General features: G+C 39.3%; 2 protein-coding genes across 2 annotated transcripts in view; both read right to left on the bottom strand.

Moving 5' to 3' along the window:
- Positions 1–686: 686 nt before the first annotated feature.
- ubc (ubiquitin C) lies at positions 687–3219 on the bottom strand. The gene is made up of 2 exons (XM_054611929.1): positions 3126–3219; positions 687–2245 (listed from the first exon to the last, which is right to left on the bottom strand). Exon 2 carries the CDS (start codon positions 2236–2238, stop codon positions 1093–1095), a length of 1146 nt encoding a protein of 381 aa, XP_054467904.1. The 5' UTR covers positions 2239–2245; positions 3126–3219; the 3' UTR covers positions 687–1092.
- A 6987-nt stretch (positions 3220–10206) lies between these two features.
- LOC129102398 (seizure 6-like protein) overlaps positions 10207–18443 on the bottom strand; it is a 50609-nt gene continuing 42372 nt past the window's right edge. Inside the window, exons 11-17 of the mRNA XM_054612523.1 lie at positions 17215–17409; positions 14861–15052; positions 14032–14226; positions 12821–12859; positions 12466–12580; positions 11621–11726; positions 10207–10236 (exon numbers count right to left, since the gene is read on the bottom strand). Coding sequence (XP_054468498.1) covers positions 10207–10236; positions 11621–11726; positions 12466–12580; positions 12821–12859; positions 14032–14226; positions 14861–15052; positions 17215–17409 — 872 coding nt within the window. The remainder of the gene's footprint in view (positions 10237–11620; positions 11727–12465; positions 12581–12820; positions 12860–14031; positions 14227–14860; positions 15053–17214; positions 17410–18443) is intronic.

Genomic DNA, 18443 nt, shown 5'->3' with positions numbered 1-18443 from the left:
GGCCTCTCTGGTCCCAGTATCACCAGTACAACCAGGAGAAACACCTCAAGGGTAGGGTCGTCAAACAAGCATGTTAGCACTGAGCACGTTAGCCACACCCAGCATGCACCTGTGGTGACGTAACATCATAGGTGTTTGATTTGATCATCACTGCTTAGTTAAGGTAAATACAACCTTCTTTTCCTCACATATACGGACATTAAATACAGGTAAAAAGACTGACTTCTAAAGATACTCACAAGATATTCTGCTTCTTTAAACTTCCCTACTTAATACCAGAGGGAAACATTGTACTTTTTACTCTAGTACATATTTAATAACTTCTTATTTAGCAGCTTTAGATTACAAAATATTAAGTTTTATTATGGGTTAAAATAATAGTTTAGCAGTATTAATTATACAACTTTTACCCCATTTCTCTGTTACTACTTTTAAGTATACAAGTTAAGTACTTCTTGTCTCAAACCACATCTTGTTTCAATACAAGTCACGCTGGTCTCTGGTGACCACACCTCCAGCTAAACCACCCAAAACCTTAATACAAAGAAACATTTCAGAATAAGAGCTTGAGTTCCTAGTATCATCTGACTGGTATTTCTGTAGATTTTGATTTGAGCTAAAATGTTTGTATGAATAAGTAAGCATATGTCTGTTTTAACTGTAACATAATAACAATAAACAGGTGATAATGAGAAGCAATTTTATTAGTTATGATCAACATTTAACAGCATTTCTATTGAGGCTCTGCATTAGAGGTCATAATAGGAAACACATTGAACCCTTTTACCAAACTGGAACCCGTTGGTGATTTTTTTTTTAACAATGTTGGACAACAAACACGGATCAAATTTCATCAATTTAACATCTGGTTTCGCATTTTCTGGTAGATTATGACAGTTACTTCAAATCAAGTTCTGGAACCCCAAAAACCACCAACAATAACCATCAGCTGAAGTAGCCAAAACTTCAAGAATGCTAAACCTTTATTGGAACTTGAAAAGAAAAAAAGGAATGACTGACAGCTGGAGCTGAGTGGCGATTTCAACAGGGGAGTAAATGGTGGGTTTACCAGGACATCTCCAAACCAGGAGATCAGTTTCCTCCACGGAGACGGAGGACCAGGTGGAGGGTGGACTCCTTCTGGATGTTGTAGTCAGAGAGGGTGCGGCCGTCTTCAAGCTGCTTTCCAGCAAAGATCAGACGCTGCTGGTCTGGGGGGATGCCCTCCTTGTCCTGGATCTTGGCCTTCACATTCTCAATGGAGTCGCTGGGCTCCACCTCCAGGGTGATGGTCTTCCCGGTCAGGGTCTTCACAAAGATCTGCATGCCTCCACGGAGACGGAGGACCAGGTGGAGGGTGGACTCCTTCTGGATGTTGTAGTCAGAGAGGGTGCGGCCATCTTCCAGCTGTTTGCCAGCAAAGATCAGACGCTGCTGGTCTGGGGGGATGCCCTCCTTGTCTTGGATCTTGGCCTTGACGTTCTCAATGGAGTCGCTGGGCTCCACCTCCAGGGTGATGGTCTTCCCGGTCAGGGTCTTGACAAAGATCTGCATGCCTCCACGGAGACGGAGCACAAGATGGAGGGTGGACTCCTTCTGGATGTTGTAGTCAGAGAGGGTGCGGCCGTCCTCGAGTTGCTTTCCAGCAAAGATCAGACGCTGCTGGTCTGGGGGGATGCCCTCCTTGTCTTGGATCTTGGCCTTGACGTTCTCAATGGAGTCGCTGGGCTCCACCTCCAGGGTGATGGTCTTCCCGGTCAGGGTCTTCACAAAGATCTGCATGCCTCCACGGAGACGGAGGACCAGGTGGAGGGTGGACTCCTTCTGGATGTTGTAGTCAGAGAGGGTGCGGCCGTCTTCCAGCTGTTTGCCAGCAAAGATCAGACGCTGCTGGTCTGGGGGGATGCCCTCCTTGTCCTGGATCTTGGCCTTGACGTTCTCAATGCTATCACTAGGCTCCACCTCCAGGGTGATGGTCTTACCGGTCAGGGTCTTGACAAAGATCTGCATGCCTCCACGGAGACGGAGGACCAGGTGGAGGGTGGACTCCTTCTGGATGTTGTAGTCAGAGAGGGTGCGGCCGTCCTCGAGTTGCTTTCCAGCAAAGATCAGACGCTGCTGGTCGGGGGGGATGCCCTCCTTGTCCTGGATCTTGGCCTTGACATTCTCAATGGAGTCGCTGGGCTCCACCTCCAAAGTGATGGTCTTCCCGGTCAGGGTCTTCACAAAGATCTGCATTTTGACACTTGAGGAAGAAAGAAATTATTAACATAAAGACCATTTCCACTATGTAGAGGAACAGCCAACATAAAGGCACATGGGGACATCTTCTAAACGCAACACCTGAATTTCCCCTGTGAAGATCAATAAAGGAATATAATAATAATAATAAAAGCTTTAATACTAATTTAAAAACTACTCAGTTTAATAATCTTCTATAATTAGCTTATTGATGACACATCTGGAGATACGTGGTTTTCACTGGACAGGAAGTGGATTAAAAACCATCATATTTGTACTAAAACATTCACATATAATTAAAGTTTTTTCCTGAAATGAGACATTAATGAAGTATTAATTAAAAAACATTTAAATAATTCATGTTTTTTTACTTCAGCTAAACGTGCTTTACGTTACAGCTAGCATTAGCATTAGCATATGTAGCAGGACTCACAGGCCAGACGGCTAACGAGCTAACGTTGCTAACGAGCTAATGTTGCTAAGGAGCTAACGTTGCTAAGGTTACACCGGAAGTAGCGACAGACTGTTGTCTTTCGACGTTAATGTGACTAAAGCAGGTTTATTCCACTCATTTATATCGTTAATACTGTTGTTATTAGTCTATTTAATGGTTTAAAATCACTAAATTAGAAGCCGAGTTGTGGGTTTTGAGGCCCGGCGCCGCTAGCCTGAGCTAGGCCGCAGCTAGCCCGCCGCCATCTTGGGCTAGGCCGCGGCTAGCTCAGTTAGCATTAGCTGCCAAAACCGCTGACGTAACGCTAGCTTGTGGTTTATTCGTGACCAAAAGCAGCTACATTAAGGGACAATAAACACAGTTATCATTCCTGGTTAAAGGGCCGGTCCTATGTGAGGTAAATCCTCATTTAAACCTGCTTAATACTCACAAAGCGCCGGTCTCCGCTGCTGCTGCGCTGCTCCGTCGGATTCTACCGTCAGAGGAGAAGCGGAAGTGGTTTTATAGTGAACGTCTGGTATCCTTCCGCTGGCCACACCGGTGGAACTATAACATATAAATGCTCTAAAAACACGCTGTTATGTGCTTTGGGGAATAGTTAACACATTTATTTTCGGAATAGACACAATAATAGTTTTTTAAGGGTTATAAATAGCGTTTTTAAACAGAATTGAGGGTGATTGGCTGTTTTACAGCCTGCGCGGATGGATACTTAACATACATGTGAAGCCGGTCGGGGTGGTGCAATTTGACCGAAATAATATTCTTTTTTTAAATTTATTTTATTTTATTTAAGTAATAATTATATTTATTTATAGTTATTTTAGAGATTAAAATTACTAATGCAAAAAAAAAATCAACCAACACATTTTTTTTTTTACATCATTAAATATTAAGCCACAGAGCAGTGAATACAGTAAAATATGCCCCAAATCTACCAGCTGCAACATGAAAGTCATAAACAAATTAATACATTAATAATTATAATCCAGTCATATAATATATTTACAATACCAGTCAAAAGTTTGGACACACCTTCTCATTCAACTACTTTGAAGAATCTAAAATATAGATATAGAGGTCGAGAGATTTTTTCTGTCTGTAAATATAATATTTCAGTTATTGTTGATTTTCTACTGTTTTTTATTGCTTATTTATAATACTTGTTTTTTTATTTCATTTTTATTTTTATCTTGTGCTGCTGTAAGCCTACAAATTTCCCCGCTGCGGGACTAATAAAGGCTTATCTTATCTTATCTTATCTTATCTTATCTTATCTTATCTTATCTTATCTTATCTTATAAAACATATTCTGGTTTGTTGAGCATTTGTTTATTTACCACATAATTCCATATGTGTTCCTTCATAGTTTGGATGTCTTCAATATTAATCTACAATGTATAAAAAAAATAAAAAATAAAGAAAGAAAAACCATTGAATAAGAAGGCGTGTCCAAACTTTTGACTGGTACTGTATATAAATGTGAAATTGACCCTTCTGAAAAAATAATTAACAAGGATTGACAAGCTTTATATGTTGTTACTGCTAAATCTATAAAAGCTTTGGTGTTCTGCTTACTTTTCATCTCCGCCATTATAGGGTAAATATTTCAATTTGTCCAGAATAACAACCTTATATTATGAGTTTTATGGTAGGACATGAAACCCAGCCTCACTGAACATGTAAGTACATTCACATTTTATCAAAATAGCCAATAAATATGATTTTTCTAGCATTTATATTGGCATAAACTAGTGAGCGCTCATCCTGGATTCTTGGCGCATAATTACCTCCATAGAGATCCGAGGAAACGACGACCTCTGCATCCATCGGTCTATTCATATCTATGCATCTCTTGGAAAAAAATTGCAAAGTTAATATACATTTTAGTTATTTTCATAACTACATGAGAAAGAAAGAAGGTGTTGATTTTGGCGACACCTGTCGTCATCATGCTTTTATTTTGTCAAACAAGCAGAATCTTTTGATTCATTATTCATAAATTGACTGAATAATCGACTCGTTTTCCCAAAAGGAGGAAACCCATTGATTTGAGTTCCCTGTGACCTTTTGACCCCTGTGCCACCTTCCATCACTATTCTGTCTAAAAACGCTGTGTGTTAAACTAATGACTAACTGGGGAGGCTAATGCGAGTTCTTCTTCTTTGTAATTGTCTTTTGATTTCAGATAATCACTAACACACTAACATTTTGTCTGTTGTGCAGATTCTCTCACCTGGAGTCCAATTATTTTCAGTATGAGCTGCATGAAGAAAAAACTAACACTTTCTTAAATGTCAGCTTCAATTTGAGGATATTTGGATCCACATTTTACACTTTCAAATGCAAAATGCACAAAAAGGTTCGGTTTCACATTCTCTGTTGTTGCATCCAGTTTATTTATGTGTTTGTGGCTCAACATGGATGATACCATCTGCTGAGGCTTGATTCATAGATTCAAAATACTCAAAGTACACACGTATTATCAGCTATATATACTTAAAGTATCAGCAGTAAAAGTACTCGTTCTGCAGTGAAATGTCTCCTGTGACTGATGTGTGATTCTATGTGACATTATTAGATATTTAATACTGAAGCATCAATGTTAGAGAAGCCTGTTACAGTCAGATAGTTTAGTCCTGAGGTTCCCAACATAGGGGGTCGGGCCTTTAAAAGGTCACCAGATAAATCCGAGAGGTCGAGAGATGACTAATGAGAGAGAAAAAGAAGAAGTTCTGATATATATATATATATATATATTCAATGAGTTACAGTGTCTGCTACAAATTGTTACCTGCTTTTTTAGCCTTCATTGTTCACGTTTTGGCAAATTTAAAGTATGCCGCACTAACTGTGAGCAACTGCATTGTGCCCATAGATGTACAGACAAATATCACTGGGTTACTTTAATTCTGAAGAAAACTTCAAAAACATGATCATTCTCAGTGAAGTTCTGGAGTTAAAAGGAGGGCTTTTTACAACGACTTCTAAGCGGATCTGTGGATAATTATTCAGAATAAACATCAGAGTTAATGACATCCTCTGAAAGTGTAAGTCTCACTGAATCTAAATATACATATATTTATATATATACATAGATTTGACAGAGTTATGACTCTGAAATTAGTATGATTTTAACGGAAATTGCAGGTTTTATATGATAAACTTGAAACCACTATGGAGTGAGTGTCAAACACTCTTCATCTCTCTATTATAGATTAATATCTTTATACAAATGTGTTCTGCATGTATCTCCTCTGTGTTGTGAGTCTGACCCACACTGTTAGCTGCTTGTAATATTAATGATGCAGACATAAATGCAATATATTTCTGTCTCTGTGAATGCCTTTAGGTTCATTAAACTTCTCTGTGTGTGTGTGTAGCCTTTAGTTTCCTCAGAGTTCCTAATATCATCAAGCATCTGGTTAAAAGCGTCTCAACAGTTGAGTTAGCCGCAGCAGGAAACCCCTCTGGAAATTGCAATCGTGGCAGGAAGCGTTATCTTCTTATTAGCATTCAGCGAGGCAACAGAAGGAATCATTAGGACACTAAAACGGGTTTTTGGCGGAAGGGAAATGCTGCTGGGCAGGATTCTCCTCCCACCCATCAGGGTTGAATCTGCAAAACAACAGCAATCAGTCCAGAAAAAATAAAAGAGTTTCTTCTCAAACTGGATGGAAGCCGTGACTGCACGCTGGGATGAAAAGCAAAGAGTCTTTTAATGAATATTCAGTAGATTCAAATCTCTTTATGTTGGTGGATGTTGGAGTTGTGTTTCGCTGAAGGTACCAAAAAAACCTCAACAACAAGAGGATTAACAGGACGGGAAATCAGAGAAATTACTTCACCGTTACAAATTATTCAAATTAAACACAGGGGGAAAAACAATAAAGGATATAAAAGAGGTCACAAAGGAATTGATTCGTTTTAGGCGATCAGTTAGCAAAATACGCACTTCTTTCTTCTCCAGTTCCAAACTCCTTAACTGTGATTTCTGTCTCCAAATGAGGTGAAAACACTGTTAAAGTCTCCCTTTTTAAAAACTACAAGGCTTTGAGCCCAAATTGGCTTTTTCGTCAGGTACAGAGGAATAAAAAAACCCAAACACACATTTTCATTTAATGGGATCAGAAGTTTAGCATCTACTTATCTAAAAGGCTCCAGATTGAGCTGCTTATCAGAGCATAAAAGCCCACAACATTGTGAAGCGTGAAGCCCAGGTGGTTAGAGATTGATGGAAACATACGTTGTGTCAAAGCCTCCTTTAACATTAGGGCAAGGATAAAATGAAACACTCAATTATTGCTTTCACAAATGCATACATTATAAAATCATTCAGATTTCAGAACATTTTCGGAACATTTTTGTGGGCCAATATCAATAAAAACATTCACATAAATCTTGGATGCAAATGAAAGCCAAATTAAATGTGCATTATGTCCATATTTGAAACTAAAAAGAGACTTTGAGAGTAGAAAATAATAGTTTATGTATAATTTTCCACATTTGAAACCTTAAAAAGAAAACACGACGCCAAAGAATTCACCAGAACACCTCAATATTTAGAAAGTCTTTTATACTTTTTTATTCAAGTTTTACCATTTATTTAGGGAAACTGTTAACATCTGTCTTCTCATAATGAAAATGTACATTTATCAATCTGCATAAAACATCACATATACAGTACATCAAAATAAATACATCATCTGGTGGGTTTGATTGCGCTCAGTCAGTTAACTACAGCTACGCTATATTCACATCGCAGACCTCCACGCGTTTGACTTTTCTAAGTCGTGAGTCGGTCCGGACCTGGAGACTCTGAGGCCAGTCTACGACAGTCATCCTTCTAAACACATGTGAGACATAAGACATCAGTACTGCACTGGCCCTAAAGTCATTTAAATACCACTTAACTACAGCTAAAGCCAGAGCTGGACGGACCGGAGTCAAAAAAAAGCCTTGAAGGTGACTGCAGGCAGGAGGGTGGGGGGGTTCAGGGACAGGACACCGACGAGGGATCTGAACATTATTTCCATCCTGTTATTATAAGTTTTGTAGCAAGAGATGGTGATGAGAGTGTGGATGAAAATAAACAAACAGATAAACCTCCACCAGTCTACCAGACAGTTTATCCCCAAGACTCTTAAAGTTGTAATCCTAAAGATGTCAGTCCCAAAACTTAGCTTAAATTTGTGATATTTATATATATTTGTCATTTAAAATTTTGCCCCAAATAAACCGTATACTCTCAATAGATTCTGTAAAAAACATACAATTCTGAGTTCCTCAGAGCAAGGAAGCCATGATTGATTCATCTGAGACCAACAGTCATGTGACAACAATTTAGTGAAATTTAGACCTGAACCTTCATGCTGCTGAACACAGAGCAGAGAGGAGAGGAGAGGCTGTAAAGATGTGAATAGCTTAATATTTAAAACATGTGGAGCCTTCATTTTGTTCCAACATTGGTAACACTTTTTTTTTTACAATTTATTTTTTCTTTGATAAAAGAAATTATCAAATAAATTGAACTTGCGTTTTTCTTTCTTTTTTATGATGTATGTCATTATAACTGTGTTATTCTGCACTAAAGACATATTTGAGTTCTCTCTACTTCTAGTCATGATTGTTCTGTTTCCATAGAGGAGCAGGACTTTTATTTTGCAGTGAAAATCAAGAACACAGAGAGAAAAATGTGACAGGAGCCAAAAAACACCCCAAAAGTGCTTGAGGTTCAAGGAATGAATAGATGTAACACGACGCCATCACCAATATTGCAACAAAAAATTCCCAAAAAGCGTGTTCCCCATTGTACTTTATTCTGCAAAACTGATGCAAAACTGATGCACATCCAGCTGCAAACAATTACAATTCTTATTCTTTGTATCATGGAGGGTTTAATATTTTGAAAACATTCACAGAGCCCAGAAAAGCTATTTTAAAGTGTGTGTGATGTGCTTACAATGTGCCGTGGGCGGAAGCAGACTTGGAAGCTAGAATACTTTTCTGGTTCATGAGCTCAGAGAGCAATTTGTATTCAAGTGAGTGGGCGCCACCCAGAAGACAACCTCTGGTTCCGAAAAGTGAAGCCAAAGTTTAATGTCTTAAAGCTGCATTCTCTCTAGTGTCCACCAGGGGGCGACTCCTCTGGTTGTATAGAAGTCTATGAGGGTTATTAGCTATTAGGTTAGCCTCCAAGCTCCACCCTCTCGTTCTTGGTTCCAAAAACCAAGATGGCGACGGCCAATATACAAAACTTGACGCCTCAAATCGGCAGTCCCCACACATCAATGGGTGACTACGTCCACGTATTATATACATTCGCCATCTTTGAATTCAGTACATATTCATATAATACATTCATGGTTCAGTTAGAAGGCAAAAGCTAATTTTAGAGGCAACGGAGAGGTGCTAATAGATGAGAATTTGCTCGGGTTCGATGTGAATTGACGGATTTTTGTGATGTTTCAGCTTTCGTCTCAACAAATCTGTCATGATCAGCCTTGATCAGTAAAATATGTTTCTTTTCTGAGAAGTTGGAGGTGTGAATCTATCGTCATCTAACAGCTGCTTCCATCTTGCAAATTTCCCCGCTGCGGGACTAATAAAGGATTATCTTATCTCTCCCTAAAATATTTAAAATTGATCTAATGATGAAAATATTTCCCAAAATGTCTCTGTGGCAAACAAACTGTGTTTCCTGTGACTCCTTTAAAATAAAAGCCACCTCGTGTTTCACCAGTTTAAGTCTTTTAATGTGAAGCAGCAGGAAATGTTTGGTTAGCGTTAGCATTAGCTTCACACCACTCTGTGTGAGATCGAATACAAAAAATGATGGATTACACGCTGTATTGATTCCTGTGAAGACAATTTGAATCCAGCAGGGGAATGGCAGACTCCGCCACTAACACTGAAAACTATAGAGAGATAAATACAGAATATAAATATAGTGGCCTTTTCATAAATAAATCAGACCATAAATAGAATAAAAAGTGTGTTTGATGTCATGAAGATGTTAAGGACTACAACTTTAACCCTCTCTCTCATTCTGTTCCAGGATTGGTTTTTAACTAAATGTCCTATTATTGACAAAAATACTCAAAAAGTGCTTCAGTCCTCGTTCTGTGTCCTGTCCCCTTCTCCTCCCCCCTTTTCTCCCCTCCTTAACTCCTCTTTCGCACCCAGCATCTCTTTCCTCACCGTATTTCAATGTTCTTTGATGATCTTTGGGTCTTTTTTTTTTTCTTCTTCCCCCCTCCGTCCTCCATTTCCCATCATGCCCCGGGGCGACACCGACTCCGTCTACCTCCCTGTTTCCCATTAAGCTTGCAACGTCCAAAAAAAAAGGAGGAGGAGGAGGATGGATCGCTCTCGTCTCCTGGCAGAAGGGAGCCGGACATCATCTATTTGTATTTACATCGCCTCCTCCTGGGCGGAGAAGGAGGGAGGAGGGGATGAGGAATTAGGACGGGGGTGGGGGGGGTGCGGTGTGGGCCCCTAAGGGTCCTCTCTCATATCGATACTTCATATTCTCGAGTGTCCTGTCGTCAATGAAAAAAAAGAGAAGATGAACTACAGTTTAAACAGGCCCTATTATGATATTTACCAGGTGCATATTTTTATCTCCAGTTCAAGTTACAACATGTTTACATGCGTTAATGCCCATAATCCTCCTTGTTTTTCTCATCATTCTGTCCTGCAGCACCTCTTCTCACCCTCTCTCTGAAATGCTCCGTTGTAGCTCCTCCCTCCAGAAAGCAAAGTCTGCTCTGATTGGTCAGATAGCCCGCTCTGTTGTGATTGGTCAACGTTTCACATTTCAAAAAACTCTTCCTCCTTCAGCTCTGTCTCTCTCTTTTGTTGTTTGAGGGCCAAACCAGCCGGAAGGAGTTTTACATCACTTCTGTAACATTATGACCTCATAAAGTTACATTGTGACCTCATAAAGTTACATAATGACCTCATAAAGTTACATTGTGACCTCATAAAGTTACATTATGACCTCATAAAGTTACATTGTGACCTCATAAAGTTACAGAAGTGAAGGACAGAATTCAATGGAGCCGTTTCAGGAGCTCGGGAGCATCTGAGGGGGGGGGACGGACTCCTTTTAGGCGTGAACTTCAGGTTTTACACTCTACGGACCTTTTACATGTACAAAATATATATAACACACTAAAGGAGAGGGAAAAGTGGAAAAGCCTAATTGGGACACTTTAAGTGTCAATTTCAAACAAACTGATTGGTCGATCTCACTGTCAATCAAACTCATCAGTCCTTAAAAAACAATCCTTGGGTATTATTTTGCTCCCGTTCTACTTAATCGATGAAGACTCATGTAATGGTTGCCAGTTATATGATGGTTTTGTGAATAATTCACATTCTAGTAGGTGAATCTTGACCCCAATGAAGACATATATGTTGGTCGCATCTTTTAATTTGTTTAAAAGTCACTTTGGTTACCTTAGGGTCCACATAGCGCCTTTTTTATTGAGCGTCAGCATCTTTTTTAAATCGTTCCCAATAAGTAGAGAGCGTATGAAAGAGAAAACGTTGCATCCAGTATCTTTTATTTGAAAAAGCTAGTAGTATAGTAGCCAAAAAAAAGAAAGAAAGCACAGCAGCGATGCTAGTCGATCATACAACGGTGGTGATATGTTGTCAAGATATTGTTCTCATAGAAAGATTTTTAATAAGTGTTACTATTCTGCATCTTATTTAATATCCTTTACACTTTTAGCATTTTGTAATTTTTGTAATTTTATTGTGCAAACACGACCATTCAGATGTTTGAAATCATCTGTTGTATTGATTTTTCTTCTTCTTTCCTTCAATAATAATAATTCTAACAGAAGTAAAAACAGTTTAATTCAGACACTAAATGTTTTATTTACAAGATAAATAGTCTGAATGAGGGACACTCACCCCTCCTGTCTCATAGAGCGGGTTGTCAAACTCCGTCTCCACGGTGATCTGTCGGTACGGATGGGGGTAAATCAGAGGAAGCCTTAAGTTGGAGTGATATCGGCACCTAAAAACAACATGAGGACAAAAGATCCAGAATTATTTCATACCTATACTATATAAAGAGATCAATAACTTATGAATAAATAAAGGCAATTAGCTGAAATCTATACAACAAATAAAGCTAATGGGAGCTAAATGTTAACTTTAGTATGCTAACCACAAGGTCAAAACTTAAACGAAAATAAACAGTGAAGAAAGTAAAAGTAAAACTAAATAAAAACGATATCCTGTAAGAAAAATCTAAACTGAAATGATCCTGCCTTCTTACAAAAAATACCCTAAACTTTTTAAAATGCACGTAAATGAATATAATTTCAATAAATCTAAATATTTCAATATTATGGGCTTCCTACAAAGTATTCTGTTTGTGCATACTTCTGATTTCACCTTAAAAAAACTAAATCTAAATACATTAAACTAAACTTTCTAGAAAACTGAAACAAAACTTAAACTAGCAAACACACAGATAGACATAATCAAACAACAACAAAGGGATCTGTATCTGCCAATATGGATCATCAATGATCGGTAATTAATCATCAGCGATCTCTAAAAGGTAAATTTCCCTCCCCTGTTTTCTTTTGTGCTGATCCGATCTGGGACTCTGATCCGTGAACCAATCCGGAACCGGGACTTTTACGATCCGTTGCACCACTACATCTCATGTCATGCTATTTTTTTGGTTCTGGAGTCCAGAAGGAAGTTTGGATTTATAATCCAGCGTGAGCAGTCAAAGATCTCACCTTGTGACGTAGACGTAAACCCCTCCGAGCAGCACTGACAGCAGTAGAACCAGGATGAAGATGGCCAGCGCTATGTTCCCTCCATCCAGAGTGGAGCTTGCAGTCGCCTCGGCAACTGAGAGACAACGTTTAAATAAAACGAATTAACTGAAGGCAGCAAGAGAACCAATAGAACCTCTAGAAGTCGGGTTGGAGGATGGCTAAGCAAACGTCGGTTGGAGCTACAGGTAAACAAATGAACACCAACAGGTGGACGGACAAAAACACACACGGTGAGTGAACTCGACAGGCAGATGTTTGCAGATGCAGGCAGTTTATTCGGTTCAGCCCACCGACGTACACGGATAAGACTCACCTTCCAAAGAACGGAGGTCCACGCAGCCGAGATGGTTGGCTGCAAGACATCGTTCTGTCAGTCAGTGCATATGAGAATTGACATCACACTTCCTGTGGAGTTTGTTTTGGTAACGAGGCTGCTTTGAAATGACTGTTCGCCGATCCCCAACGCCTCTCAACTGTAACTACGTCTGTGTAGGTTTCCAGATGTGTTCGGGGTCCTGCATTAACAGGTTTTACATCACGTCATCACCAGGCGGCGACATCTGGTTCCGCCGAGCCAAGCCAATGCCGAAGTGTCTTAAAGCTGCATTCTCTCTCCTGTCCACCAGGGGGCGACTCCTCTGGTTGTATAGAAGTCTATGAGAAAATGACTCTACTTCTCTCTTGATTTATTCCCTCAGTAAGTCATCGTGACGTCATTGGTTGGTGGACTGACGTTTTGAAACCTTGAGTTCCCATCTTGGATTATGGCAGTCGCCATCTTGTTTTTTATTAACCAATGAACAGGAAGTGACCATATATGGACTGAGGAGGAGTGACGTAGAGACGCCGTATACGTCTCTGGTGTCGACCTGTCAATCAGTGTGTAGCCCCGCCCTAAAGCATCCCCTGCTTTATGGTCTGTTTGACTCTAAATGGAGCATCATTTACTAAATGAACATCATGCTGTATTGAAGAAGACTTGAAACTAGAGATTGAGACCATAAACTCATGTTTACAATGTTTACTGAGGGAATAAATCAAGAGAGAAGTAGAGTCATTTTCTCATAGACTTCTATACAACCAGAGGAGTCGCCCCCTGATGGACAGGAGAGAGAATGCAGCTTTAAGACACTTCCGCATCAGGAGGTTGCCGCCTGGTTTAACGTTACATGAAAGCCACTGTATTTCTCTGACACGATGGAAAAGAGGACTAAAAGGAGGAATATTAAGTTGGTTGCAATCTGCAACCTCACCACTAGATGCCACTAAAATCCTACACTGCTCCGTTTAAATGGTGTGCCTAGTTATGGTTGCTAAACTACGATTGGAAAATCACGGTTTGGGCTAAGGGGTTCAGCGAACGGTCATCAGCATGCAGAGGAGCCATGATCTGTATCGACAAGAATGGGGCAAAAAAAATCTTTGAAGAATATTGAGTTCATGCATAAAACCGAAGGTATCGAGGAGAAGGGAGCGTTTCATTCCACATGTACTTTAGCATAACAATACATTTAAAAAGCTCACCGCTGCAGAGTGGGAGTGGACCGCTCCAAAAGGACGGGTTCCCTAGGATGCATTTAATTGCGACCTCTCCAATGAGCTCGTAACCTTGGTAACAGACGAAGGTGAGCGACTCGCCGGGCAGGTACAGCCTCTTGGACAGGATCTGGTAGCCGTTGTTGGGGAGGCCGGGGTTCTCGCAGGAAACAGACTCCTCCGCTAGACAAAGAAGAAGAAGAAGAAGAAGAAGAAGAAGAAGAAGAAGAAGAAGAAGAAGAAGAAGAAGAAGAAGAAGAAGAAGAAAAAGAAGAAGAAAAAAAGAAGCTGAAAGCTGGATGGATGGAGTTGAGCTCAACTGACAGACTTGACAGGCTGTAGCTGAGTTGACGTGACTCATGGATAATCTCCGCCCCCCCTCTTCCAGGTGGCTGAGAGCTGATTGGTACGGTGCATTAGCATTGAATTTACATATCAAACACCTCACGCAAACATTAATACCCCTGAAAAAAACACACACACACACACACAGACGTCAGAGCTGAGATGAAGCATCGTCTCTGGCATGTGGAGACGCTGTGATCTGTGTTAGCCGGGCAAGAAATCACACAAACCCACTCATGTTAGATCGCACGGCCACGGGGAAAAAAGAGCCTCTCATCTTCAGTTATATGTGCATGTGCAACTGTCTCTCCTGATGAAAGGTTTCTGAAATCACAGTGCTGACAAATTACCGGTAAACCACTAAAGGTTGCAGCCAGTAATAAAATAACTACTTTTTTCCTGGGAGGTAAAAAAGCAGCTAACCTTGTGTCTTATATCATCTTTTGTGTACGGACTTTCCTTATGTACTCACAAACACAGTGAGGGAGTCGAGACGTCCACACAGGGGTCCCAGGCTCGCGGCCGTAGCAGGTGATGGTGGCACCGCCCTGCAGGATGAAGCCGGGGTTGCAGCTGTACTGAATGGTCGTCCCCACCAGGAGCTTCGGGTCGGACAGAGACCTGGTGGAGTGCTCCACGTGACCCGGATCTGAGCAGTACATGACTGAGAGAAAAGAGGAAAATATGAGGACAATATTCGCATCATCTGCACTTCACATTTTTGATAATTAGACAAAAGTAAAATAGCCTAAACACAACATTCATGTTCGACAAGTACATATTATTAGCATTGTTACCTATAACTGAGGTCAGGTTCATTTATAAAGGGGTATTAGTATATAAATATGACATTTTGCAGGTAAAGAGGACAGAGATCCAGTTAAATAATGAAAAGGGTGAAACTTCAGATCAGATATTGTCGTCATCAGGTATCAAAAATGTGAAACACAAACATTCTCCTAAATTTAAACCTTTCAAAGTAGCCTCTTAAGACAGTTCTTGAAGTTGAACAATTTTAAAGTGAAAAAGAAAATAGTTCATCCTCATCCTCGAGGCTGAATTCAGTTCCTCATAATAAATTCTGGACTTTGTTTCCCCTCAAATTTAGGGGTGAATCTCCAAAAATGCCTGAATGAAAGATGGCTGCCAAATAATTTATTATTGACCTAAAAAACACGGAATGGTTTGCTGCTCTTGTTATGAGTCATCCAGAGCTCTTAAATCAGTGGGATCAGGCTTGCGGCCTTTTAGTCTCTATGCACAGCAGCTTTTGAGGTTCTCTTGAATAATTACTTTAAAATGCACTGTAGAGACGACATCAAGGAAAGAGCAACGTGTTAAAGTGGAACAAAACGCAACCTAAGGCGACATCTTCACCAATACGTTTCCGTTTATCACCTGTGGTTTTAAAAAAGAAAACAATCTCAGGCGTTTCAGCAACATTTTAGAAATGATTTCCGTCCATAATAACACGCCAGAAAATGACTATCACATGACTATTAGCGTACACTGGGTATCACAGTACTTTTTAATAAAAAAAGGTTGTGCTGGATACTTAAGATCTTCCTCTATAATCTTCCTCTTTATACTCACATAGACAAATATCTTGGAAAGAAAAACTTAGTTATGCTGCAGATCAGATTTTCTTTTAAATGAACACTTCTCAAAGTTTTACTAGATTATGGGTAAATAAATATGGTCAACACATGTCTCTCACACGTTTCCTCTCACTTTTGTTGTTGTCTGTTCTCACTTGTAGCTCTGCTAGTGGAAGTCTCTGCCGTAGCGGAGAGCATTTATGCTTTTGTTCTTTTACAGTTTCTTTGTGAACTTGATAATAGTTTTGCAGAACAAAATACGCATTAATAAGAAAAGAAGTGGAATTATAAAATGCAAATGAATTTAAGTGCACAACAGCTGCTAGTAAAGACAGGGTGAGCAACACCTGTAATCTGTTATCCATGTTGAATTAACCTGATAGTCGATCAGTAATCAAGGCTGTTGTTGGAGGAATCGTCATGACTGATGATATCCAATCAAATATGAACAGGAGTGTCTACATCATTGTTTTCAAAGGTCTACGTTCGGAGGTTTAAAACTCCGGATTAGTGTGGACGCAAAGAGTTAATGTAGCAAATGATATGCGTTTTAAAATGGAAACGTAGTAGTGTGGATGTAGCCATAGTTGTTAGGAAAACTTGGACCAAAGTTTTGGACTTGTCTTTAGAGCTTCACAATGTTCAGCAGGTCTCCAAAATGAATATGAATTATCACGTTGATGTAAATACTTTCCATACCTCCTAGTTGAACACCAGCTTCAAGGATTCCTTTAAACGATAACAGCATCTGATTGCTATATCAATCTAAACATGAATATAAGTATTGCTATATTTATTGCTTATCTTATTATTATTTTTCCACTATTATATGAAATTATTGTTATTTTATTGTTATGGTTATTGTTAATATTATTATTATTATTTCATTTTTTTATATGACCATTATATGACAATTATTGTTATTTTATTGTTATTATTTATATTATTATTATTATTATTATTAATATTATTATATGACCATTATATGATAACATGTCATTATATCGTTGTTATTATTATTTTTATGATGTTGCTGCTGAAGCATATATTTATTTATTCCAACTGCAACATGTATACTGACATTATCATCTTTAATCTACGTCTGTCTTCCATCTTTATGTCACTATTTGTTTTTTCTTTTTGTCACACTGCTAAAAACAAAACAAAACACATCCAGATCCATGCACTTGGTCGCTAACGTAGATGTTTGAATAAGAGTGGAACTGACTCTTCTCACAGAACGGCGGCTGGGAGCTCCAGGAGAGGTCCAGCTGACAGGTGAGGGTCTCCCGTCCCACCAGGTCGTATCCCGGGTCGCACTGGTACGTGATTCGAGCCCCGCGCACCAACGCAATGTGGGACGTGGTCTTCCAGCCGTTCTGGATCTCAGGGAGGTCCGGACAGGAGTCGTTCCGGGACACCTCTGAGAAAAGAAATAAAAAAATAAAAAAAGGTTGATTAATGGTGGCGTTGTTTGTGGTTCAAGTTCAGCGACGAGAGGTCAAAAGAAAAACAAGATAAACAATCTGAATAAGACGAGACGTTGGCACATTCTCTCTCTGAGAAGAAGAATCCATCGCAGCACAGAAAGATTGATGGGTTATTGTGAGATTACTTGAACCGTGTGACAAAAATGATGGATTTCATCTGTGTTGGACAATTTTCAAATATCATATCTCTGCACTCCGACAAGGACACTTTGCCTCTGCAGCTGTTTGGAAGTAAAACTTGTCAGTTTTACTTCAGACTCCAACTGAAGACGTCCGTAAATTAAATTATGACAAGTTATCCATCGCAGAAGAAAATGTTTTTTTTTTTGTTCAGTGCTGTCAGAGTTTGTCTTTGTAATGAAATGTTTGACAACGTTATCCTAACTCAAGGTCAATTTACTGGCTTTCAACCCCATCTCACAGTCTTCATCTAATAACAAACTCCTCTAACACTTAAGTTTATTAGTTATTAGTAATTGGTTTCAAAATGTTATGTAGTTTGTCTTGTTTATTGTTCAAAAAACACAGAATACAATTATGGATCTAAACGTTTATATTTTCAATTAATCACAAGTTCTTTTAACTTAAAATCACACACAAGTTTGACATTATTTGACTTATAAAGTTAGAGAACATGTTAGCATGTCTATGTTTGAACATTGTTCAGCATTTAGCAGCTAAAGAGACAAATATAGGTGGTGGAGACCAAAAACAGAGCTAAACGAGAGGGACTACTGGACTTACACTCATTAAGTGACACAAACACAAAGACTTTTGATGAATCACGATTAATGGATACTCGTTAAACCACCGAAAATATTTTTGACCGGTTATGCATGAAATGGTTTATAGGTTAATTTACAATCTATAGGTTAATTTATGGTCTACATGTTAATTTACAGTATATATGTTAATTTACATTATATATGTTAATTTACGGCATATATGTTGATTTACAGTCTATGTT

Source organism: Anoplopoma fimbria, chromosome 14, assembly GCF_027596085.1.
Source record: "Anoplopoma fimbria isolate UVic2021 breed Golden Eagle Sablefish chromosome 14, Afim_UVic_2022, whole genome shotgun sequence".
NCBI classification, from domain to species: Eukaryota; Metazoa; Chordata; class Actinopteri; order Perciformes; family Anoplopomatidae; genus Anoplopoma; species Anoplopoma fimbria.
This window is presented reverse-complemented; position numbering and strand designations above follow the sequence as displayed.